Source organism: Podarcis bocagei, assembly GCF_964188305.1.
Source record: "Podarcis bocagei genome assembly, chromosome: 10".
NCBI lineage: Eukaryota > Metazoa > Chordata > Lepidosauria > Squamata > Lacertidae > Podarcis > Podarcis bocagei.
The window spans coordinates 47463186-47487942 of record NC_138135.1 but is presented as its reverse complement, the minus strand read 5'-3'; the positions used below and the strand labels follow the sequence as shown (position 1 = coordinate 47487942).

The following is a 24757-nucleotide window of genomic DNA, read 5'->3' as shown; positions in this document are numbered from 1 at the left end:
GCCAACTGTGGTTCCAGTGGCAATGTGGAGGCCAGGAAGCAAAACCTCCGAAACTTATCTTCAGGTTCATATGGATGATGCAGGTGGCCTTTGAAGGCAGCATGGACCCAGGCCATTAATCAATTTAAAAAGGAAAACCATTAGTTTTAAGTGGAGCCTGGAAACAAACAGGCCACCCGAGTAATCAGAATAAAATCCCAGTAATAGGCAGGGATCACCTCACTGTTACTATAGAATGTGTGTAGAGCTATGTCTCATAGAAAGCAAGGAATTACTTCCAAAGCGGCGCATGGTAAGATCGCCGCCTTAACAGGAGCCACACTTTAGACCCGCCTTAAGAGGGAACGCCCACACTCGACGTCATCCAATCGAAGCCTCCCTCCACCGCCCGGATTCATGGTTTTCGCCCGTTCGGCAACTTCCGTCAGTTTCCGCCGGTACCTACTGCGCAGAACCCTTTTCTCCTTTGCTTCCCGCCGCTTCCCCCGCCTTCCCTTCCCGCCGCGGTGCGCATGCGTCCCTCCGAGGCGGGGCCGGGCGGGGAGTTGTTGTGGAGCTGCTAGGGAGCACGTGAAGAGAGCAACGTCATCATAAACACTCGTAGCCAACATGGCGGCTCCTGGGAGCGGAAAGGTAAGAGGAAGGGAGGATGAAGGGAGCTTTTGACCCGCTGTGGGGAGGCGGTGGCGGCTGGGAGGGTTCCCTGAAGGGCTCCGGGGGTGGGAGAGGCTGCTTCTCCCTTCGCTGACCCCCAGATACTGCATAGTTGATGGGGGCGGTGCGGAGAGAGGATGGGAATGACTCGGTGCTCCTGCCTGGCGGTGCGGGGAAAGGCCTTTGGCTTGGCTGGCGGTGGGCCGTTAGGAAAGGGGGGGGGTCTTTGGCGGGAGGCGGGCTGTTTCTTAACCTGATTGGCTGAGAGAGGTAAGACTCTTACACGTGGAATTGGTAAGGCCAGGGGGTTGTGCTACTGCGCTGAGGCTGCGTGAAGCCCTCCAGGCTGGAGGTGGCAGGCAAGGCGGGTTTCCTCCGAAGAAAACATCTCTTAAGGCTGAATAATTTACACAGCCTTCTCTGCCATTCCTCCTTTTACACTTTTCAATTATTAATCCAGTTTTACAAGATAGCCGCTTCACACCAGCATTCCTGGAGAGGGAACCTGTCCAAACCTTTCGCTGCTTTCTCACTTCTTGTACTCTGTGTCCCAAAGAGGGTTTTTTGTTTGTTTTGTTTTTTAAAGCCTGTTAGGAAGCCAAACTAAATCGGTCTTGTGTCACTAAAGGCTCTTGAACTACTGTTATCAGGAACCAGCTGTTGCGTTGTTAAAATTTACTGTGGTTGACATTTACTGTCAGAGTGTCATTATTATTTTCTGGTAAGATGATTCATGAGGTTAACTTGGCTGTCTTGTAAAGTGAAATGTTCTTAAGAGGCAGGGCAGCTGAGAAATATGGCAGGTTGATGACCTGGTGGTGATTTTAATGTCAGGATGTGAAACACTGAAGGAGCAGGGGCATTTTTATAGAAGGCAATCTTTCACTACAGTGGTGTAATTTTCACTATGATTGCTTTAACAGTGTGATTTGGAGAAGTGACTTAGACACATTTGGTGTTGCATTTCCAAGACAGCATTGAGATTTCAGCATAGTGGCTTCCATATGCTAATTACATGTTATATGGAAAGGTACTTTCTTTTATTTACCATAAATCTACTCTAATTCACTTCATTGTATTACTTGTAAGTTCTGGTATTATAAAAGTGAGATAAATATAGCTCCACTTCCTCCATACCTTGCATTATTTTATAAACTTTTATAATGTTCCCCATTATTCACATTTCTCCCAAAACTTAAAAAGCCCCAAATTCTTTAGCCTTTTGATGGGAAACTGCTTCAGGCTCTTGAATATTTTGGCTGCCATGTTCTTCACTTTTTCAATTATTATTGTGTGCAATTGTCGTCTCAAAAAAGGATATAGTATTCTAAATGTGGCTGTGCTGTAGGTCTATATAAGGTATTGAGATATGGCTGTCTTATTTTCACTTCCTTTCTTATTTGTAGCTTTAAAAAAAACCCTACTGCTGCACAATGAGTTGCCATTTTTGTTGAGCTATCCACCACTAACCCTGGAACTCTTTCTTGATCAGTCACTCAAAATTCAGACCCTCTCTGTTGATGTGAAGTTAGGATTTTTGTAGCTGTAGATTGATAAAGCTGTGTATTTCTGTACTTAACCCAGGGGTGGCTGGTGCCCATGGTATTGATGGGGTGGAAAGCAGGGAGATTGACAGTAGGTGGAGCCAGAGCCAATGCCCAGCAGAGCAAATTCTAGTTTTGCTCTATCCTTCCTGTTGAATTCTCTAAAGCAGTGGTTCCCAATTAGCTAATTACTGGGGATTCCCTATTTTTCAAAAGCCAAGCCACAGACCCGCTACTTTTGAAAATTTTGATAACTCTATGGTAGTTACCTGTGCAAAGCATTTTTTTTTTTTGAAGAAAATGTGGGATGGCCCCTAATAAGCAAAGAATTTTAGGTAAAAAAAAAAAGGCCATAAAATTTGCAGTTAGAAGTTCTTTTTTGTTAAAAAGTAGAGAGCAAGGGGAAGGCATCCCTTGCATTTTTAAAATGATAAGCATGTGAACCTGCCCTGTGGAGCAAGCCATTTGCGCTCTCTCGCTCTCTCTCCCCTCTAATTGCAAGAGCCCAAAGAAACTGTGTCAGAGGTAATCCCAGCTCACTTGCCATCCAGCAACTCTTTCACAAGGCACTGGTTGCTAGCAGAGGCTGGGTGATCCATGGATCACCATTGTGGCTTTCACTGTGCAATTAACAAGATAAGTGAGTCCCTGGCAGGGGATGGTGCTGTGGACCCCTAACTGGGAACCACTGCTCTAAGGGCAAAACTGAGGCAAGATGATAACCAGTGCCAATGAATAAGCTGGACCAGTCGCAAGTAACAAGGTAGGCAGGTAGGGCTAAGAACAGACTGAGTTTGGTGGGGCAGTGCCCCTGTTGCCTTAAGGAACCAGCCATGAGTGACCTAACTCTTTAAGACACACAGAGAATAGAAAGGATTGTACATGTTTCCTAGTGAAAAACCTTTATCCAGGATGTTATATCGGACCATTGCCATACCTAATTTAGCATGAGAGAAATTATAACAGAAAAGTTCATTTTCCTCAGGGCAGCAAGACTGAAAAACATGGGGAAGGTACAGGTATATGTATAATTTAGTTTGCTGCCCCAAGGCCAATTTTGTATTGGACTTTAATTTTACATTACCTTTCCTAGCTCTTTGTATGTACACCTTTTTTCCTTCTAAATTCCTTGAGGCATGCATGCTTCCACTCTCAATTATCTTGCAATCTGTGCCTGAAATCTTGTGTATATTAGCTGATTTGTGCCTTGTGCTAGAGAATGAAATTAAAAAGTAGTCTCCTACATTTTCTTTGTTCGTCCCACTATCCTAATAGCTGCAAGTTTAAGCGAAACTTAATTCCTGTTTATTGCATGAATAGTTTAATTAGCTGATATATTTGTTCATATGCACCCACCTACAAGTGCTTTGACAGTGTACCTACCTGAGCAAAGGTGCAAGTGAATTTAATAAGAACACTAAATTAATAATTTGTCTATTTTGAGAAGGCAGCAGAAGCTGGCTTTCCTTCTATCACTGTTACATTGAAACTGCCATTCTGGATTGTTGCAGTGATTCATTTTGTTCTGTTTTGTTACACAAAGTATCAGTGTAATGCTTTTGAAGGAGAATAAAGATACTTTTGAAAACAGTTGTGACAAATAACACAGTTGTGGTAATGGTGAAAGCCGAGGCTGCCTGCTTCAAAATTTGTAGAATTTGTGTTTTTAATTTGCTCTGTTTGTTATTTTTTGATTTGTTACATTTTTATCCTTTTCCTGAAAGGAGCTTGGAGTGGCATATGTGGTCTTTCACTCCCAAATGTATTTTACTCTGAGTTGGGCTCAGAGATAGTGATTGGTCAAAGTGACCTTCATAGTTGAGCATGCATTTGAGCCTTCCTGTACATTCAAAGTTAACAGTATGTATGTTAATAACTTTATAGGACCAACTGCCAAGTCACATGCAGGCAATAAGCAAGTTTGTGAGTTATGCAGATTTCTTCCTAGGCTGAACATTTTGTGTGCGTGTGTGTATTTGTAGTAGGCAGAAAGCTGGGGCTTTTTGCAATGGCCCAACAGGCTCTCTTTGGGATGCTTTTCTACATAGGATAGAGGTAGCTCCTTAAGAAGAAAAAGAGTGGGATACAAATTTAATAATATAAATAACAGTGGTACCTCGGGTTACATATGCTTCGTGTTACATACGCTTCAGGTTACAGACTCGGCTAACCCAGAAATAGTACCTCAGGTTAAGAACTTTGCTTCATGATGAGAACAGAAATCGTGCTCTGGCGGGGCGGTGGCAGCAGGAGGCCCCATTAGCTAAAGTGGTGCTTCAGGCTAAGAACAGTTTCAGGTTAAGAATGGACCTCAAGAACGAATTAAGTACTTAACCCGAGGTACCACTGTACATTATATTCTTGATTTTTTTGCATTTGTTTATTTAGGAAGAGTTGCATTAATTTTTGTTACAGGCTTCTGTTCAGTTTGCTTCAGCAAAATTATTTCTTTTATGTCTTAGTCACTCACACACTCAGTAGTCACTCACCTGCCTTCCTTCATTATCCCCCCACCACATCATCTTTAGTTGTTGGTTTCCTGGTTCAGATATAAGCAACGGTCCAGTGTTGTATGCACAAGCAATAGTGACCCTTCGACTCAAACACTTCTCTACGCTGTCTCCTCCAGTGTGGTCATGAGGAGATCAGAACACCTGCTTATTATTTTAATCTATTCAGAGCTTGTGGAACATTTTTGTATGAAGACTAGTTGACCAGGAGGACTATAGCCAATACTGGGTAGAGCCAGAGACAAAAGTGAGTGGAATTTGGAAGATTGTACAGTTTCTCTGCCACCCCATCTTTGCAGTCTGCATGAAGTTAGTTTGAGAGTTGCATATTTTCTCATAGCCCCAGGTTTACATTACGGGTGTTTTAACAAGCCAGAACAATAAAATGTGGTTTGATCCTGGGTTGTTTGAACAAATGATAGCTTATACCTAATTGGAGTTCCCTGCAGTTTGAACATAATGAAAAATGATGATTGAAGTAGAAGTGGATGCTTCTGATGTCATTGATTGACTGAGCTAGAGGAAGAGAGGAATTTGAAAGAGGAGTTTGAGTCCAAGGCTTGTTGCTGCTTCTATATATAACACTAAATCTATAACACTAAATCTATAGTTTGTCTGAAAAGCGACCAATTCACCCACACTTTGCCTGCCATTTATCCAGTATTGGTTTCTCCCTTTGTGAATGAAGGTAATTGAAGCTGATGTAGTTATTGATGCATTAATATTTTGATATTTATTTCTCTGTTTCTGATTTCTAATGCAGTATTCACTGCAAACATGTAATTCTGTTTAATTTCCTGTCTGGATCAGCATATGAGGAGGCATGACCATAGCCTCTTGTAACAGAAATCTTACCCAGTTTCTTGCATGATTGTGTCACATATTGAGAAGAACAGGTCTTGTCACCCTAATTCAGAAGTGGGGAACCTGTGGCACTTTAGATGCTGTTGGACCAAAACTTCCATCACCCCGACTATCGTCAGTACTGGCTGTAGCTGTAGTAGGAGTCCAACAACATATAGAGGACCACGGGTTCCCCACCTCTGCCCTATTGGAAGTCCTCAGGTTGGGTTGGACCCTCCCCACAGAACCAGTTCAGGATATCAAATTGTCAGAAAATGCTTTTAAGAAACAACTTTGCTTAACTTTTTTTTTTTAGGTTGTATATGAACAGGAAGGAGTTTTCATTCACTCCTCCAGTGGAAACAGTGATGATCAGGATTGTTTGTTATCTGGGATACTGAGAGTCATAGAAAAGGTATTAAATCAATATTTTGTGTGTTATGTTTCTTGTGACTTTACCTTATGCCTTTCTATCCTGCAAAGATATTGTTTTACCGACCGAAATACATAGTGTGCAAAGTAAATGGAGGCTATTTTTGTAAATAGAAAAAAGTAAAACCTTAATGGCGTTGAGTCACTTGAATAATTGCATAATTTGTGTTGTAGGATACTGAGGTGATAGTAGATTGGAGATCACTGGATGATTCATTAGATTCGTCTAATATACTATATGCTAGAAAGGTATGTTGATTACTTGCAGCAATCTTTTTTGAAAGGTTTGGAAAATTGATTTTTAAAAAAGTAAAACAAAATCTCCCTTTGATTCTCAGAAACCATAGCTGTTACATGGTAAAGTAACATAAAGGCCTAATTGTACTTTCTGATTGTGGGGTACAGGATCCATAGATCTTTGATCTGTTTATGTGATGGGTGCTTTTTAAAAAATGCTATTATTAAAATTGGTACATAAAACTGAGTGTATTGGTTGAGATCCATCTATTGCAAATGGAAAATATACATAACTAAGAAATGGAGATGATACATTTATTTGGCTCAAATGGCCTTAATGGGGACCATCAGTAAGAATGGAAGGTAGGTTATGACCTGTACAGTACTTTTATACATTTTCTAGTATAAAACTATTTGAGTAATATGTTGTATGTTCTCTAGATAGTGATCAGTGAAAGATAATCAATCCAAATCTCTTGCTTTAAATTACAAACTCATGTTCCTTGACTCCACCAGAAATACTGTTATTTTGTCCCAATCTTCCCCTCCTAATAAGGATAAATATGATGGTGGTTCTTGTTTTTAAATTTAATTTAATAGAACTGTCAAGGCAAGGAGTATGCCGTTTTTAAGTTCTTTAATTATATTATACTATGACTTCCCCCTTCTAACTTAAGAATCTGTATACATGACATTTATCATGTTTTCTCTTGCTGATCTTACCTCTAAACTAAAAAATCCCAATCTTTCCCAGAAGGGTAGTTGCTCCGTTCTCTCAATCACTTTGGTTCCCCCTTTTGGAATCTTTCCCCAACTCTATAATCCTTTTTGAGGTGAGGAGATAAAAACTGTACACAGTATTCCAGGTGTGGTTGTTATGCCATAGATGTGTATAGCAATATTGACAGTTTTACCTAATGATCCCTAGCATGTAATTTGCCTTTCTCACATCTGCTGGACTGTGGCTTATCATCTTCATTGAGCTATCCCCATGACCACAAGGTCTCATGCCTGGTTAGTTGCTACCAGTTAAGACCCTATGAGCATATATGTGAAACATAGATTGTCTGCCCCAATGTGCATTACTTTACACATGCTTACATAGAATTGCATTTGCCTTTCCCCCCACCATTCACCCAGTTTGGAGAGATCCTTTTGGATCTCTTCATACAGTGGTGCCCCGCAAGACGAAAAACTCGCTAGACGAAAAGGTTTTCCGTTTTTGCGTTGCTTCGCTAAACGAATTTCCCTATGGGCTTGCTTCGCAAGACGAAAACGTCTTGCACTTTTTTTTAAAAGCCGCTTGAAGAGGCACAGTTGCGACGGACCGTGCTTCGCAAGACGAAAAACATCGCAAGACGAAAAGACTCGCGGAACGAATTCTTTTCGTCTTGCAAGGCACCACTGTAATTCCTTTTTAACCACCCTGAACAAGTTTCTATCATCGGCAAGCTTGGCTAATGCACTACTCACCCTTAATACTAGAACATTTATGAACAAATTTAAAAGCACAGGTACCTATACCAATCTTTATAATTTTTTTATAAAAACAACAACAACAGGAATATTGGGGGGTGCCTTTTTTATTAATCACTAGCTGCAAGTGAAACTATTTTTGATTGTTTCGATATCTTATTTAGGATTCCAGTTCTGTTGTTGAGTGGGCACAGACTCCTAAAGAGAAGACTCTGCGAGGGACAGAACATCCGAACAGTTATGAGGCCGAATGGGATATGGTCAACACAGTCTCTTTTAAAAAGAAACCACAGTCAAATGGAGGTAAATGAAGAATACTGTGTATAAAAACATATAAGCTATTCCAGTGGATGATCCCAGACACTGAGGTTTCTACATGTGGAAGAAACCACTGGGTTGGCCTCCTTTCCTTGCGCAGCTGAAAGCTGCAAACCTCTTGCTGTGCTTGTGGAGCTCCTCTCATCTGATAGTGCTGATCACCTGTCTGTGGTGGAAAGGTGGGCTTCAACGCTCTGAAGCAGGGTGAATTTGTGTAAAATAATGCACTCTGCAAATATTCCATCTGTAGCAGGTAATGACCACTTCCCACATCAAATGGGGGGCACCTTTTGTGTGGTCTCAGGCAGCTCCCCTGGACCTATGCGGCCCCTGGCAGTACAGCCTGGCTTCACACACACACCCCAGCCGGACACCTGGAGGTCTCTGCCTACCTCTGCCAGTTATCCTATCCCGGCTGAGGAGGCGTTGCCAGGTAGGGGGAGGACCGCCCTGCCACACAATAGAGGGAATGCTTAGTCGGCTCGAGAGCCAGCTGTGCATGTAGCATACTTCTTTTTTTGGGTCTTTTGGGTGTTAATGTTATAATACAAACTAAATTAGTAGCGGTGCTTTTCTAATGACAGTTCTTACCATATGTCTTTGATAGGGTATATGCTATTGGTTCGGCGAGAAGAGTTTAATGAATAAATACTTCAGAATTTGCAGATCCTAGTCAAGTTGCATAGGAATATATCAACTGCATTTTACTGTCAGACCATTGCTCCATCCCTGTCCATTGAGATAGAGAGTAATGGGCATGATCCCCCAAAATCTTGGGCAGGGGATTTTCTCAGCCTTCCCACTTCAAATTCTTTTAACCAGAGAATAAGCCTGGTGCTTTCTGAAAGCATACCACCACTGATAGTGGTGGAGCTAGCCACACAGAAGGATTGAATGAAATGTGTGCTACCAAGATGTTAAGTGCACTTATTCTTGGAAGTAGTTTTAATATATTCCAGTGCTATGCATTGCATATTGGCTTTAGATCAAGAAAATAACATACTCTTTTCCCCATTAGATGCTGCTGTTCACACAAATGGAGAGAACAAGTGGTCCTTCCTGTTCAGTTTAGCAGATCTAAAGTCCATTAAGCAAAACAAAGAAGGAATGGGATGGTCCTATTTGGTATTCTGCTTAAAGGATGATGTTGTCCTCCCAGCTCTTCACTTCCATCATGGAGACAGCGCCTTATTGATTCATTCCCTTAGAAAATATGTGGTGCTCTGTGAGTAAGTATTCATTGTGAGGAGTCTATTTGGTCAGTTATTCTAGCTTTACTGTTTGCATAACCATCTGAATTGATCAACTTTTTTTTAAAAGCCAGCCAGGGAATAAATAATGCTTCTAGTCATAGTTTCTAAACAACATCAATAGGCTCAAGTTGTGATTTTAAAAAGAAATACTAAATTGTAATTATCAAGCACAACTCTGCGAAGAACCTGTAATGTTACTACAGGGTGCATTTATTTATTTATTAACTGCCCATCGCCCTAAGGTCCCTGGGCAGGTTACAATATTAAAAATATACACCTCAAGTGTCAAAAGCTAGGGTAAAAAGGTGCATTTTTAGTTGACATTTTGCACAGAAACTCATACATAGATTATTTTAAGATGACAGCCCAAGCTATAGCAAGCAGGTAACACTACATATGGGAGAAAGGAGTGGCAGGTACAGAATCTCCTGAAATACTGAATTCTCCTTCCCCTGCTGTCTGTCTACAGTAGGGGGAAGGTGAGATGCAAAATACAACACTCCTGCATTCTTTCTCCCTCTGCCCAGTGGCTGTAGCTAGCAGAAAAGCTGCAAGAAAATCCAAATCCAGCACTTCTTAGTTTTCCAAGAATGGCAGCTTAGTTCAGAGACACTTCTTCAGATGCTGGCGGCCAGGTTTCTGTAAACAAAACATACTTATTGTAAAAATATCCGATAGAGAAGTCACTGCAGCCCTGCAGCTGCGCTAGGCTTGAATTTGCAATTGACCAGGCCCCTAAAGTCTTCCCTCTCTTACCACTTGCATCTCCTAGATCTGACCCTTCCTGCTTTCAGGACTAATCTCTTCAATGATTTTTCTCTGTTGGCTCTGCTGGATCAAAATAAGTGATCCAGGTAATAGGAAATAAATAATTTCTTTTGGAGACTGGCAACAAACAATTCACCTACGATAAGCTTTCCAGTAGTATATAAACTAAGATCACAGTACCAACTAGTCAGAGGTCTGAGAGGAAGAGGGAATTTCTGTGATGCCCTGAACAAATACAAACCTAGGCCATTGGTTACTAACAATAAATATCTGACTGACTGAGATTGTTGCCCACATCTTGTATTTAGTCCCAGACCATGACTGGACATCTTCTAACTTCTCTTAAAAATATACTCTAAATGAGTAGGCATTTTCTAGTTGGCACTCAAATTTGACAGAAGCTTTTTTAATTTCAAGCAAATAATGCCTAATTAGAGAATTGAAGTATACAAGAGAGTAAGTAGGATTTCAGAGTTTCTCTTGAAAGACTCTAAATTCAGTTTAATATTACTTGAAAAATCCATATTTCCTTGGTCCAATATCATAAATAACTGCTCAGAGCAAATAAAGTGATGCTAATTTATTGTGAATATTACTCAGGATGAGTTTAATTAAAATGGAAGTATCTTTAAGAGGTTTTTTATTCTGATGGGTTAGCTAAGTATGACGCATCACAACCTCTGCTTTCTGGGCTGTATTAGCAAACCTCAGTTCTGGCTTATTAACAGCCGTGTCATCAAGACTGATGATATCGCCTCTTCTGACTTTAAGATGCAATCTGTTGTTGAATTTCATATCCTCTGGCACAAATGCTGCAACCTTCCATGCCAGCACTGGGAAGCGATAGCATTTATTAAAAGTCTTATCTTTAATAACAGAATAGGTGGTAGGTGTTCCAGGTAACAATGAATAAATGTAATGGTGTTTTGTTTCAGAAGCTAGTAATAGTGAATCCAACCAGCTAATTTCCTGAATAAGCCTGAGGTGGCAATCAAATACTTTCAACTTTTTTAATAGTGATGTCTTCTTTCTGTATATTTCTGTGTGCACATGCACACATATAATCCTCTTAAAATATTGCACGATGAATTCACTTTTCTCAAATGTGATGGCTATATTGTTGAATTTCCCAAAAGAAAGACTTTGATTCTAGAAGGGGAAATGGTTTGTTTTTGTTCACAGATCTCCACAGGACAAGAGAATTCTTGTGAACTGCCAGAGTATTTCACAGTCCTTTGAAAATCTCCTTGATGAACCAGCATATGGTTTATTAGAGGTTTGTGTGATTTCCTAATTGTTTAGTATTCAAGATTTTAAAATGCCCAATTCTTGAAGGGAAATCAAATTTCAACCCTGGGAATTTTCATGCTGGCAGATCCTTATTTTTCTTTGCTATGTTTTCTGTACAAAAGGACATCTTTTTAAAATGTCCTTATCAGTATCCTGCCCTTCTTCCCAGTGGGAACACTGAACTGGTGAAAGAGGCTGTAATGCGTTATTTTGGAGATGCATTTTTTTCAGCTTCCTGTAGCCTTCTGGACACAACTTGTATCAGTTATTACTCTTTGGGCAGCTTGCTTTTGAGAATGAATGTCGTACTATCAGAATTCCCCCCCCCCCATTTGTGTGAGCCATTTCAGAATTTGTTTACCCCTGTGCTGTTCTCAGAAACTGAAGACTGATCCTTACACAGCAACAATGGGAAGATTTTCGAAAGTGACCAACTATATATTTGATAGTTTACGAGGAAGTGACCCCGCAACTCAGCAGCGGCCTCCCTCAGAAATGGCAGACTTCTTTAGCGATGCTATACCAGGCTTGAAAATAAATCAACAGGAAGAACCAGGATTTGAAGTCATTACACGAGTAAGCATTTTTGATAGTGAGGGTGGTTTTAAGATACAAATTAGTGCATTGGTAATAATTTAACAGCTTTTCTGGTGCATATTTTAGATTGATTTAGGAAAGCGACCCGAAGTGAACAGAAGACAACCAGTGTCGGTTGAAGAATGGACTAAGAATATGGATTCTGAAGGGAGAATCTTAAATGCTGACTCCATGAAACAAATGATATTCAGAGGGGTAATATCTTAGAATATCTCTTTAAAAATTGTACCGTATTCGCCCAAATATAAGCCGCACCTTTAAAATTCAAGAGGGAAAAGGAAAAAAAAGACAATACCCAAAAATAAGCCGCTCTCTTAAAATTCCACAGGCACTCACACCTGTTCTGTTTTACCATATGTCTGTTTCAGCAGCGATATCCTAAAAGCCAATTTTTGTAAGGTCACGAATTTCAACCGCACTTTAACTTTTCACAGTCGGAATTTGGGGGGGAGGAGTGTGGCTTATATTCTGGCCAATACGGTATTTGATTCCTTATTGCTAGGACAGTAGCTAGCAGGTACATGTATTTGGTTATTCCTCCAGAAAAGGTTAACTGAAATTATGAATCATTCAAATAGCAATACTCCGAAGCGGCTGACCATCAAATCAGGGGTAGCTAACCTGTGTTCCTCTGGAAGTTGTTGGATCCCAACCCTCACCCACCCCATCCAGCATGGACCATAACCATGGATGATAGGAGTTTTAGTCCAACCACACATCTAGCCATGCTTGTTATATAAACCCTTTAAGTTCTGTTTTGAAAGCAGTGATTTCGCGCCGTGGATTTCTAATGCCATGTTTGGAGAAGCTCACTACTTTTCATGTGTGTTGATACTGCTAATTGCAGGACTGGTCCCTTAGTGTCTAATACTGAATAAGGCAGAGTTATGTGAAAATATGTTGGCGTGAACAATGCATAAATAAGAATTTTGCAAATAAAGTATGCAAATCCTTTAGGACAGAAATGAGGATGTGCTAGCCTTAGTTTAAGGTTTAAATGAAGTCCACTATGGCCTTAGCTTTTTACTCCATAGCCGTTGATAGAACATGGGCGTCTTGAAGGAGTTTGCCCTAAGGCTGAGATGGGCAACTCATGAGCCTCCCGATGCTGTAGGAGTACAGCTCTCCTCTTTCTTGACCATGCTGCCTGGGGCTGATGGGAGTTGGAGTCCAGCAACACCTAGACATTGCATCCTTGTGCACAGTGCCACTTGCCTAAATCTTTTCTAGATGGCTCTAGGTAAAGCCAAATAGAACTACCTTTAGATCTTGTTGGAAATTATTTGTAATGTTCTAAGATTTGCCTTCCCACAGTGACTTCAGTTTAACCTGAACAGTGTGTTATAGATATTTTGGAGTAATAGCTTTAAAAGACAAATGGTTTCAGTATTTACACTTAAAGCTTGCAGATAAATTTAGAAATTGTAAGTTTCTGCCGAAAGACCTATGAATCTGCATGTTGATAAGATGTGACATGAGAGGGAAGGAGGCAGGGAGCTTAGAAAGGGGGGTATTGCGGAAAAACATGTAATTTAATTAACCTCCAGGTTGATAACTTCATTTTTTTCAATGATACGTTTATAAACATAATGCAGAAAAATATTAAGGTAGGGAAACAAACATAAAAAAAGAAGTTGAAGAAACTAGGTGATCTAACAGCAGGGGAAAGAACCCCACCCTCCCCCCCAAAAAATGACCAGAGGAAATCAAACGTAGGAAACAGTGGCAATAAAATTAGGTAATGTTAGCTCCTGCACAACTACAGGATTTGAATAAAGTTGTTCTTATAAAGCGCCTGATGTTGCCATTGCTATTTTATTATGTTCCACTTAGGGCCTTTGTCATGCTTTGAGAAAGGAGGTCTGGAAGTTTCTTTTGGGTTATTACCCTTGGCACAGTAGTAGGGAAGAAAGAACAAATATACAGAAAAGGAAAATGTAAGTACGGCTCCCTTAAAACAATGTCATAATGTGGAGTAAACTTTGCATACTTGCAAGACAACTGCTTACGAATATTATTACTACTATCATTTTTTCTTCAGAGATGAGTATTTCAGGATGAAGCTTCAGTGGAAATCTGTCAGTGAAGAACAAGAAAAAAGAAACTATAGATTGAGGGACTACAGAAGTCTTATAGGTAATATTAAGAAACATAGAAGGCAAAGAGATATGTTAGTGATAAACTTTTACTCCTTTTTTAAAAAATTGAGGTGACCTCAATTATCCACGATGTTTGTTAGACATTGTTTCTGTAACAAAATTATGACCTGTTAGGTTCAGTGTGTTAGGATTCATGGCTTCTTTCTCTTTCATGTCCTAACACTGTGAACAGAAGACAAATATCATAATAAAAGGATTAATAATGAATAGAAATGAGCCAGACAAACAAACTCACCATTCTTTCAACGAGTGATCTCAGGGCTGCCATGAAACAGTGTATTTTAGTCACCAAATGCCTGGATAAACAGGAATGTTTTTAATTTCCTCTTGAAGTCAGCATGTGTGCTGTGCAGCCATTTCTTTTCTGATCCTTGTAGTTGATGCAATTTTATTTTGCTGCTGACTGAAATAAAGGAAAGCTGAGTGTGTGCTGAACTTGATTTCACTTTAAATAAATTTCTACAGGTTGCTGACCATATGCTTTAGTAGCCTGTTATAAACTAAAACTAACATCAAACTTTATTATTATCTGCTCTTACAAGCAATGACAAACATTTAAAATGCTTTATAACATTAGCAATAACTCTTAAAGGCAAGAGGGAAAGTTTGAGACCAGAAAGCTAAGTTGTATGTTTAATGTGCATCACAGCAGGCATGCAGTCACACCAGTGTAAGAAGCAGAGTAATATTTTTAGTTTAAAAGCAGCAAAAAGGGAGGAGCATCTAACCTTTTTCCTTCTTGCTGCTTTTCCAAATTTCTTTCCTTTAGCCACTTTTCTCCTACTGACAAGCATGTATTTTGCTACTGAAAGCAGACACACATTCAGAATACTGAAATTGAACTTGGAGATATACTTTTGAGGGGAGAAATAGTTAATGTTCTTGCTTTTGGCATTTGAAGGCTTTTTTATTTTTTGCCTTTTAATACAACACAAAACGTATTAGAAGTGTCAGAGTTGAATGTAGACAAGAAGCTTTATTCTCCCATAGCTTTACTATAATGATCTTCTAGTTTGCACAGTAGGGTAATTTGCTCCTGTCCAGTCCTTTTTGCTCTGGTGCTGAGCTAAACCAGGGTTAGGCTTAGCATGTAGTCTAAGGCAGGACTCATGGTTGAGCACATTCACTTACCACAAACTTTAAAGTCCTGGTTTAGCTCAGCACAATGCAGCAGTACAAAAGGCAAGAGAGGAGCAAAACAGCTTCAAGATCCTCTCTGTGTCCTCACATGCTTCTGCAGTTTGGTAAAGCATAGCTAGATTTGATTCGCACAAGAAGCTTAGTCAGTGGATTTTAATCAGATTCTAATAGTTTGTGGAATGTTACAGTAGCGTAAAACTATACAGTATATGCTCAGAGACTAAGCAGATAAACCTGGGGTTGGCAACCCAAGGCCCATGGGCCACAAGCGGCCCATGGGGGTCGTTTAACTAGCCCAACGACCCCCGTCACCCGCTTGGGGACCCCCACCGCCCACTCGCTCGGCTCCCGTGCAATGCGCTAAACATGCGCTAAACCGGTGCAGAGCATAGTGGGGCCCGCCTTCCGTGACTCTGGCCAGCTTCCCATTGGCTACAGGAAGCTCCTGCAGCCAGTGGGAAGCTGCACATGCCTCCTCCGTGCCAGAAGGAGTGCTGGAAATAGTGTTCGCACATATGTGTGTGCGCGCGCGCACTGGCCCACCGTGGTGTCTGCAGGACCGTGAAGCGGCCCAAGCCACAAAAACTTTGCCGACCCCTGAGATAAACTAACTTCAGTAACAATTAAAGAAACATGGGGAAATGGAGTGTCCTAATAAAACATTCTCATGCTAAACCAAGCGATTAAACCTTAAAGGCTTGATTACATATCAACTCCTCACCATTAAATTTAATGTAACACCACATATCTAGTACATTTGAGTGACGTTTTACATTTAACATATCTCAAATAGACTCTGCCGTGTGTTAATTCAATGAAAATGTTTTACATTTTAATCAGGAGGTTTCTATAAAAAGTATACCGTTTTCTAAGTGTTTGGAAATCTGCTTATAAGAAATCATCTTATTTGAGACAGGAAGAATTTGTCTTAAATACTCTTAAAAGCTGCTTTAATGCATTTTAAATGACACCCTTTGAATTTAGTTGTCTTTACTAGGCACTTCAAAGCTCAGCACAGTGTTTGAGAAATTGGAAATTTGAAGAGCATCCTGCATTTTTTAGATATAGGCTTAGCAGAAGCTGTTTTGAAAATGTATTAAATCTGTGTGCTGTTTTTCAGAAAAAGATGTAAACAGAACAGACCGAACAAACAAGTTTTATGAAGGTCAAGATAATCCTGGGTTGATATTGCTTCATGACATTTTGATGACCTATTGTATGTATGACTTTGATTTGGGTAAGTAGGATTCTACTTATGTATGTGTACAACTATCTGATCTAGTGGAACTTATTATAATTACCCTTCAGAGAAAACTTGATGTACATTCTGTCTTAGACGCCCAAATTAATTATGTGTTTTACCATTGGTTGCAACAAGTGGGGCCTGCAAAAAACTTGTTTAGTTTTGGTACTTGCGTACTCCTGATTTTGGAGATCAAATAAATGTATCAAAAAGTTTCCATTGCTCATATGCTTATTTGAACAAATACCGTATTTTTCCATGTATAAGACACCCCCTATTTGGGGGGACTCCAAATTAAGAAAACACCCCTCAGCACTACCCGTGTATATGACGAGCCCCAAGTTTAAACCTATTTTTGGTTAAAAAAAACCTTAGTCTTATACACGGAAAAATACGGTAGTTTAGGAAGAGGATGGGAGAAACTAAGTAGTTACTTTTCAATCTTTTCGGTACAGTTTGCCACATATCACCAGTTTTCTCTCTCTCTCTCTAATACAAGGCTATGTTCAGGGAATGAGTGACTTGCTTTCTCCGATTTTATATGTGATGGAGAATGAAGTTGATGCCTTTTGGTGCTTTGCATTGTACATGGATCAAATGGTAAGTCTTTTCATCTTCATTCCTGTTGTTAACTTCAGTTACTGTTTCAAGTGTAACTTATTTCTGTAACTTCTGTTTATCATTAAACTTTTGTTAGCAATTTATGTAGCGTTTATCTTGCAGCGTAGCAACAGATATATAAGCAAGAAATGTATGTTCCGTAATTATAAAGATAGTGCTGTGTTTCAATGTTGTAACCTGTGCTGGGACCTTAGGGTGAAGGGTAGGTAAATAATAATAATTCTTGGCATATATCTGTCTCGAGAGACAATGGAAGAGTGTGCCTTCGGGGGTAAAGTCAAATTGCTGAAGAATTACAGTGCCTGCTGTGACTGTAGAGACCAATATGAGAGAGACCTATTTTATTGCAGGTGGGGCAGATGAAGGTGTCCAGTCTCATTGGACTCCAGATTATTCTAATTGGCTTATTTCAATCAATTAAAATTATCAAACCCATATCTGATCTTGAAAGTGAGCTGCATGGGACGCTGTTAGCATCCCAACAGGACCAACATCACATTAATGTTTAGTTTTGTTATTATATATTTGTTTTGATTTAATACTCATCTTGGCCCTCATGTAGAATAAAAATATTCTAGATGCTGTTTCAATTTGTTTCCCATTAAGCACCAGAATTTTGAAGAGCAAATGCAGGGTATGAAGACACAGCTAATTCATCTGAGTACTTTACTTCGCTTGCTAGATAGTGGATTTTGCAGTTACTTGGGTATGTATGACAGCTCAGAACAACTTACCACTGATTATTATTATATTTTTCATTTACACCTTTCCCCATTCTTATACAGTAGTTCTTTTTGACTTCCCACTCAGCATTCCATGACAGTTCTTTTTATATCTTGTTTGGCTGCATATACACTATTTTTTTCCACCTTATTTTCCACGCTCTCGTGTCTTTAATCTTGTCAGCTGTTGGTCACAAAGTTACCTGGAATTTATATTTTAAGTCGTATTTCAGTAAATATTCCCCCAAGTACCCCCACTCACTTCTCGTCTGTTTATCATATTGATTTCTTATTTTAGTTGTCACACTGGCTTCTGGTTTTGCCACACAAAGGGAAAGCTGCAGATTGTTGCTCTCCTTCCAAGGGAAATCAGGCTGTCGCGGAAGTGTGGGCTCCACGTCTCCTCAAAAACTCCAGAGCTGAACTGGAGTTCCTGAAGAGCTCCTGCAGCGCCAGAGGGTCTCCCCCCCCCCCAACAACCTCTCACCAGGAGAAAACTTACCACTGTTCTTATCTAGAATCTAGACAGTGGCCGTGTTGGCATGTCCTGTTAAGGCAGACTTTCTGGCTTGTTGTGGTTTACTAAGAATGAGCAGCATGTGCATGCTGCCCAGTTGCTCCCACTTCATGCCTCTGGCATGACCATAATAAACAAATCAGGAAGCATTGGTTTCACATTACAGTGGCACCTCGGGTTACAGACGCTTCAGGTTACAGACTCCGCTAAACCAGAAATAGTACCTCGAGTTAAGAACTTTCCTTCAGGATGAGAACAGAAATCGTGTGGTGGCAGCGGGAGGCCCCATTTGCTAAAGTGGTACCTCAGGTTAAGAACAGTTTCAGGTTAAGAACGGACCTCCCGAACAAATTAAGTTCTTAGCCCGAGTTACCACTGTATATCCGAACCAGGGATCCATGATCAGCAAGCCAACAACAAACAATTTCTTCAGATTGGCTCATGATCATGGTTCAGATGTATTGGCTTCCTGGTTTGTTCATCACACTTAAGCCAAAAGGGGAATGGGAGCAAACAGGCAGTGTGCATTTCCAGTAAACCAGAGTTTCCTGTTCCTGTTAAACACAGTAAGCCAGAAAGTCTGACTTGGGACATTCAAACACAGCCTGTTGCTTAAAATACTTCTCCTACACCTACTTTCTCAATTGGTGTAAAGAGAGTTCTGTGCTATTTAGATACTGTTTCAGTCTTGCCTGTCCTCAGTTTTTTAACCCTTACTTTCAGAGTCCTTTAGGTAGTAATGATTAGACTCCCACTAACAATTGATGTTCAAAGAGAGACTTGACCAGGGCCTCAATCTCTCAGCCTAACCTACCTCACAGTGTTGTTGTAGGGATTCAGTGAGGAGGGAGGGAACCATGTGTGCCACTTTGAGCTCTTTGGAGAAGAAGGTGGGATATAAATGAAGCAAACAAATAAAATTACGGTCCATATTTTCCTCAGTTTTCCACCCCAATAAACTCTAGAACAAACTATCTTTTTGTAAGCAATTGTAGCCAGCAAAGCTGTTAGATGTATTAATATATTAAACATACTTTAAGCGATTCATAACCAGCATTTCTGTCAAAGATTTATTTGTTCATTTTCTTTTTTAAAAACTCTTTTAGAATCTCAAGATTCAGGATACCTTTATTTTTGTTTCCGGTGGCTTCTAATAAGATTTAAAAGAGAATTCAGTTTTCAAGATATTCTTCGCTTATGGGAGGTAAGAAATAGCTTTTTCTTTTAGCACTTCCCACCTAAAAGTTCATAGCTGACTAAGAGGGGAGACTTATCCTCTCTGGTTTGCTCTTAAGTACTGGAGGAGCATTTGTAGATGAACTAGTCTAATCCCCTGCTTGGTGGAGAAACTCCAAAGTTTAATTTAAATTAAAGTTTAATTTAAAAATTAAAATGCCATCTGACAGATGGTTGCCGTATCTCTGCTTGAGGACCTCCAGAGAAGGGAGAGCAGTTTGAAGTTAGCAGCACCTTATTCCTCACAACTGTTATGTTTTTATTCCTATTCAGGATTTTCTCCTGCATGCACACTATCTTATAAGGTGCTATTGAATAATAGTTCCCAAGTTCTCATTACTATCAACACCATGTAAACTTGTGAAAATGCACAAAGCATATCAGGGTGAAAGGAAATGTCTCTGCTTACAACAGGGTGGCTAATCCACGGGCCATATGTGCGCTCCCCATGGCATCTCAAGAATTCCTTCCACCACTTGTTACCTTTAAAATATAATAATGTGTTATGGTGTTTTAATTGACCACTCCAATGGGTCCTACATAATGATGCCAAAAGGCTTTCTGTAGGTCCCTCACAGCCCCCTCGAATGTTTCCATTTTAAAAAAATTTAAATTACGAGTAATGTTTTAAATTATAGGTCCCTGCTATGATACTGTTATGCCAAAAGGTTTTTGGCTGTTCCGCAAATTTGTCCATTAAATTTCTAAAAGATATTTATTGCTGCCACTCTTGTGGGTTGGTTATGGATCAGTGCAGCCCTTAGCCCAAAGAAGACAACCACACCTGGCTTATAGCTCTGAATAACAATCTTAGGACCCACTTAATTGCTCCAATACTCCCTGATCTGCTACTGCATGGGCCTATCACTTTTGCTACCACTAAGAAGGTGACTTGCCCAGAATATCAACTGGTAGCATCAGACCCAGTTTCCTGGCAAATACAACCTAGTCACTGTAGGCAGAGTTTGTATTTCCTTTTTTCTGAAGTATAGAGTGTATTTCCATATTCCAGTTTTAAGAGTCCTGAAAACTTACTTATTCCTGAATAATTCTGTTAAGTCAATCAACCCATTTATTCCACTGCACTTTGAATACTACAGTCGTACCTTGGATCCCAAAAGTCCTGGAACCTGGATGTTTTGGCTCCCAAGCGTTGCAAACCTGGAAGTCATTGTTCTGGTTTGCGAACGTTCTTTTGGAACCCAAACGTCCGATGGGGCTTCTGCGGCTTCTGATTGGCTGCAAGAGCTTCCTGCAGCCGATCAGAAGCTGTGATTTAGTTTCTGAATGTTTTGGAAGTCGAATGAACTTCTGGAACTGATTCTGTTTGACTTCCAAGGTATGACTGTACTGGTTTTCTGATCCTGATTTTCAGTGAGGCATGAAGATCTGAAGGATCCACCCAAAATATCTGAAATTCATTGAGGGTGACAGATGCTATCAGGACATAGCTCTACCGTTTGCCCTTGTCAAGATCTTCAGACTGTAGCATGAAATTAATTATAGATAGTTATTAAGCAAGCTATTATGTTCTTCTGTCTAGATAATAGTTTAATTAGCTGGCAATTTTACTGAAATATATAAGAAGTTAGAAAACTATTCCCCCCCCCCCAGAAAAAGTTGCCAGAAAAATAAGTGTTTGGGGAGACTGTTAAAACCTTTTAGTACCTTACCCTTGTGGCATCATGTTCAAGTTCTTGATTCATCAGCAACTTCAATATTCTGCTAGGTAATGTGGACAGACTTGCCTTGTCAGAACTTCCACCTTCTCATCTGTTGCGCTATCCTTGAATCCGAAAAGAAGCAAATTATGGAGAAGCATTATGGCTTCAATGAAATACTGAAGGTATCTGTTGCATGTTACTCTAGATCCAAATTATGTTTTATCCTTTGTTTCCTGTATTTGAATACTATTAGCATTTCATTATGCAATCCTATGTGAGATGGAACAAATGTTAATTCTCGGCCACATTTCTACTGTGATGAAAGATGCTCAGTGTAGCTTAGTTAGTAGTTCTTAGTAATTTATTAACTCATCAAGTTGAGAGAAAGTAATATGAAGCAGAGTTTTCATACAGCATATAGACTGGTTGTTTGATTTTCAGAGCTAAGAGGACTTACTGTTTATACTGAGGCTGTTTTAAGTGCTTAATCAGTGAGCTACCCTAGGCCAGAGGATTCCAGTAGAAACAGGAAGCTCCAGTTGGACCAAGGGATTTGGCTTCAGGTTCTGGTGTGAGGAGAGGCCACACAGAAACACAAAACAACCCACAATTCAAGACAAAACTATCCTAGACTACTGAGGATTGTGCAGGAAGATAGCAGTCCCTTCCAGACTTTTTCTACTCTTCTCAGCATCGCTGCATAGAGATGGTGGTTTTGTTGGGTGGTTGCCCCTGAGCCTGGGGAGGTGCAGTGCTGAGGAACTACAAATCCAAGTAGCAGACATAATTTACATATTGCAATCTTGACCAGATGCTTTACATATTGCAATCTTAACCAGATGCTAATTATGCACGTGTATTAATCAAGTTAGCATTTCTTTACTTAAGGTTATGCTAACACTAGGAGCCAAAGTTCCGTGGCTCAGAAAGCTATGCATTTAGCGTGACACTCTCCCCCATCTTTGGTTGCACTTCGTCATTCTTTTTGTTCCTTTTTAGCATATCAATGAACTGTCTATGAAAATGGATGTTGAAGATGTACTTTGCAAAGCAGAAGCCGTTTCTATGCAGATGATAAATTGCAAGGTAAAAGTCAAGCATATTTCATGAGCTTTGCATAAACAAATGAGATTTAACCAGGTTGATAATTATTGAAACAAACCCTTTACGGTGTGTGTCGCCTATGATGCCTTCGAATGAAGGGTGGTATGCAAATTTAAGAAGTAAATAATGATGTCATAAACTGCTGCAATACTCAGAATGGTACTGTGCCCAGAGATAAAGTGAAATCTACCTATACCAATTTTAAAAGATACGGATTTTCTAGTCATCCTAGAACTGCTTATTGAACATATTTTCCTTCTGGAATTAAGAAAAGGCATATTTTAGCTCAAACCTACATGCATTTAAGGATATGCTTCCTGTGTACTTAGCATGTTAACTTTAAAGAACAGCAGCAACAACTTAAAAGAGCAACCTGTGCCACATTTTTTCTTCTTCATAGGAATTGCCTCAAGCAGTCTGTGAGATCTTGGGATTAGAGAACAGTGCTGCAACAACACCAGATTCAGACACTGGGGAAGATGAAACTGCTGGTGGAATAAGTCACTCTGCACCAGCCTATCCAAATATCTCCAAGCCTGTTGCTGCTGCCAATGGAACAAGTGAAAGTATTGAGCAAGTGACCCCCACCGTGCTGACAGATTGAATCTTGCACAATTATTTGTCTGCATTTTTGAAGAGACACTTTATTATACCTGTTTTGTTTCTTTCAAGCACTTGAGGTGGATATTTAAGTTTTTGTTTTGATTAAGCTTTAAAGATTTGGAAAGCAGATCATGTACTGTAATACTCTTACATCAAAGCTTTACAACATGACCTAATTATTTTTGTAGTTTCTTCTACCAAAGTAGCCTTCCCCCCCTCCCCCAGATAACATTCCTTAATACTTTTGTAGCCAAGTGCATTTTTTTCCTTTTTGGTAAAATGGAAATCAGATGAATGTGAATGGCATGGAAATAAATGCTTCTGTATCACTTTGACTTTGAGAAGTCTTGAGCATGGATGGTTCTTGGATATCGTAAGATTCAAAAGTCTTCTATACTATTTCCTATGTGAAAAGATGCTAACTTCATAAACAGTGCTTTGTAAATGAAAGGATTGTGTCCTTTCTCAAATGTTTACAAAAACACTTGTTAAGTATTTGTGGTTGTTGAATGTAGATTTGCAAGTAAGATTTCCATTTGTGCAGTTCCCTGATCTTGAATTTTGTAATCCAGGGGGTTGGCTGAACAGTACATTTTTACATTTTAACACCTCTACACTTATACATATGTATGTATAAATTAGTTACATATTCAAACTTGTGAGTATTAAAGGATAAATCTATTTTTGACTAAGTAAACTTGGCTTTTCATTCAGGCAATTTTGACCAAATTTTAATACATAACTATAAACCTGCCTATTTTTGGAAAATCTTTTTTTCTTAAGGCTATATTCAGATTCTGAATTACTTTTACAATGGCTTTCTCGCTTACTTAACGAATAACGTTTCTTTGCTGAATAGTATAGTAACTGATTAAAAAAAATCGGCTTCTACTGCCTTTATGCTAGACTACTTGATTAAATAAAAGCAGTTAAAAATAAATGCAAAATACTAATTATGTTGGGTGTGTTTCCCTCATGTAGTTCTGCATAAGCTCCCATGGAGGGCACAGATAGAACGGAAGATTCTTATGGCGGATTGTGCCCATTGTCCTTAATAAATGACTTACATATGAGAAAACTCTACGCTTATATGATACCATTCTTTCCATTTTTATAGTAATGTGGGATCTGACATAGATTCAGTTGTATTTCTTCCTGAGAACCATTGTACATATTATGAAATAAAATGCAAAAATTACTTAATGTTTTTCATTTAAAACAATTAAGAGAATCTTGTGTGGAGAAAAGCCTTCCTAGATTTCAGTGATTTGCACACAGATTTAAAGTATACAGTGAAGAGCTATCTAACTTTCCTCTGGCAGAACACTTTGCAGTTGACAGGTAGCAAAAATGAGGAGAGAGTTGAATCGTCTTGTCCCTTTGAAATCATTGGAACTGTGTACGCAACCAAGCACTTCCGTTTCAGTGATTTCAATAGAATTGCATTGTGTTTGGCAATGTGGGTTCCTGCTGAAAGTCATCTTTATAAGGCAGCCGCCTAATCTGAGTATTAACTTGAGCGTTCCTGGAGAGATCACAGCCCTGGTGCAGACAACATACAAGCCAAACCATGACTGGACTCTAGGAATTCCTCTGTGTTTGCCAAGTCATGTTTTGGCTTCGTTTGGCCTGTAAATTGGGCTAATCAGGGTTGCTGCAGGAGGGGTGGAAGGAAATTATTAAGTTAAGGGGTGACAATTCTCCCCAAGAGGTGAATTCATCAGCATGTGGGGGAGGGATGTGATTTTTTTTATTATTATTTTTTGGCAATTCTTTCCTCTCATCTACAGCACCCCACAACTCTTCAAAATTAGGTTCAGAGGGTG

At 39.7% G+C, this 24757-nt stretch overlaps 1 protein-coding gene across 1 annotated transcript; it reads left to right on the top strand.

The window, feature by feature from the left end:
• The first annotated feature begins 480 nt into the window (after positions 1–480).
• Positions 481–24129, top strand: TBC1D15 (TBC1 domain family member 15). The gene is made up of 17 exons (XM_081211944.1): positions 481–633; positions 5868–5966; positions 6158–6232; positions 7861–7999; positions 9033–9243; positions 11218–11311; positions 11704–11901; positions 11989–12117; positions 13756–13859; positions 13964–14058; positions 16342–16458; positions 16964–17064; positions 17692–17791; positions 19431–19528; positions 21290–21406; positions 22224–22310; positions 22729–24129. The coding sequence occupies exons 1-17, from the start codon at positions 610–612 to the stop codon at positions 22930–22932; spliced, it is 1992 nt and encodes a 663-aa protein (XP_081068070.1). The 5' UTR covers positions 481–609; the 3' UTR covers positions 22933–24129.
• The last annotated feature ends 628 nt before the right edge of the window (positions 24130–24757 follow it).

Coding starts and splice junctions, on each gene's coding strand:
- TBC1D15 (XM_081211944.1), top strand. CDS start 610: ATGGCGGCTCCTGGGAGCGGAAAG. Junction 14,059..16,341: donor GGACTACAGAAGTCTTATAG/GTAATATTAAGA, acceptor GCTGTTTTTCAG/AAAAAGATGTAAACAGAACA. Junction 19,529..21,289: donor ATATTCTTCGCTTATGGGAG/GTAAGAAATAGC, acceptor ATATTCTGCTAG/GTAATGTGGACAGACTTGCC.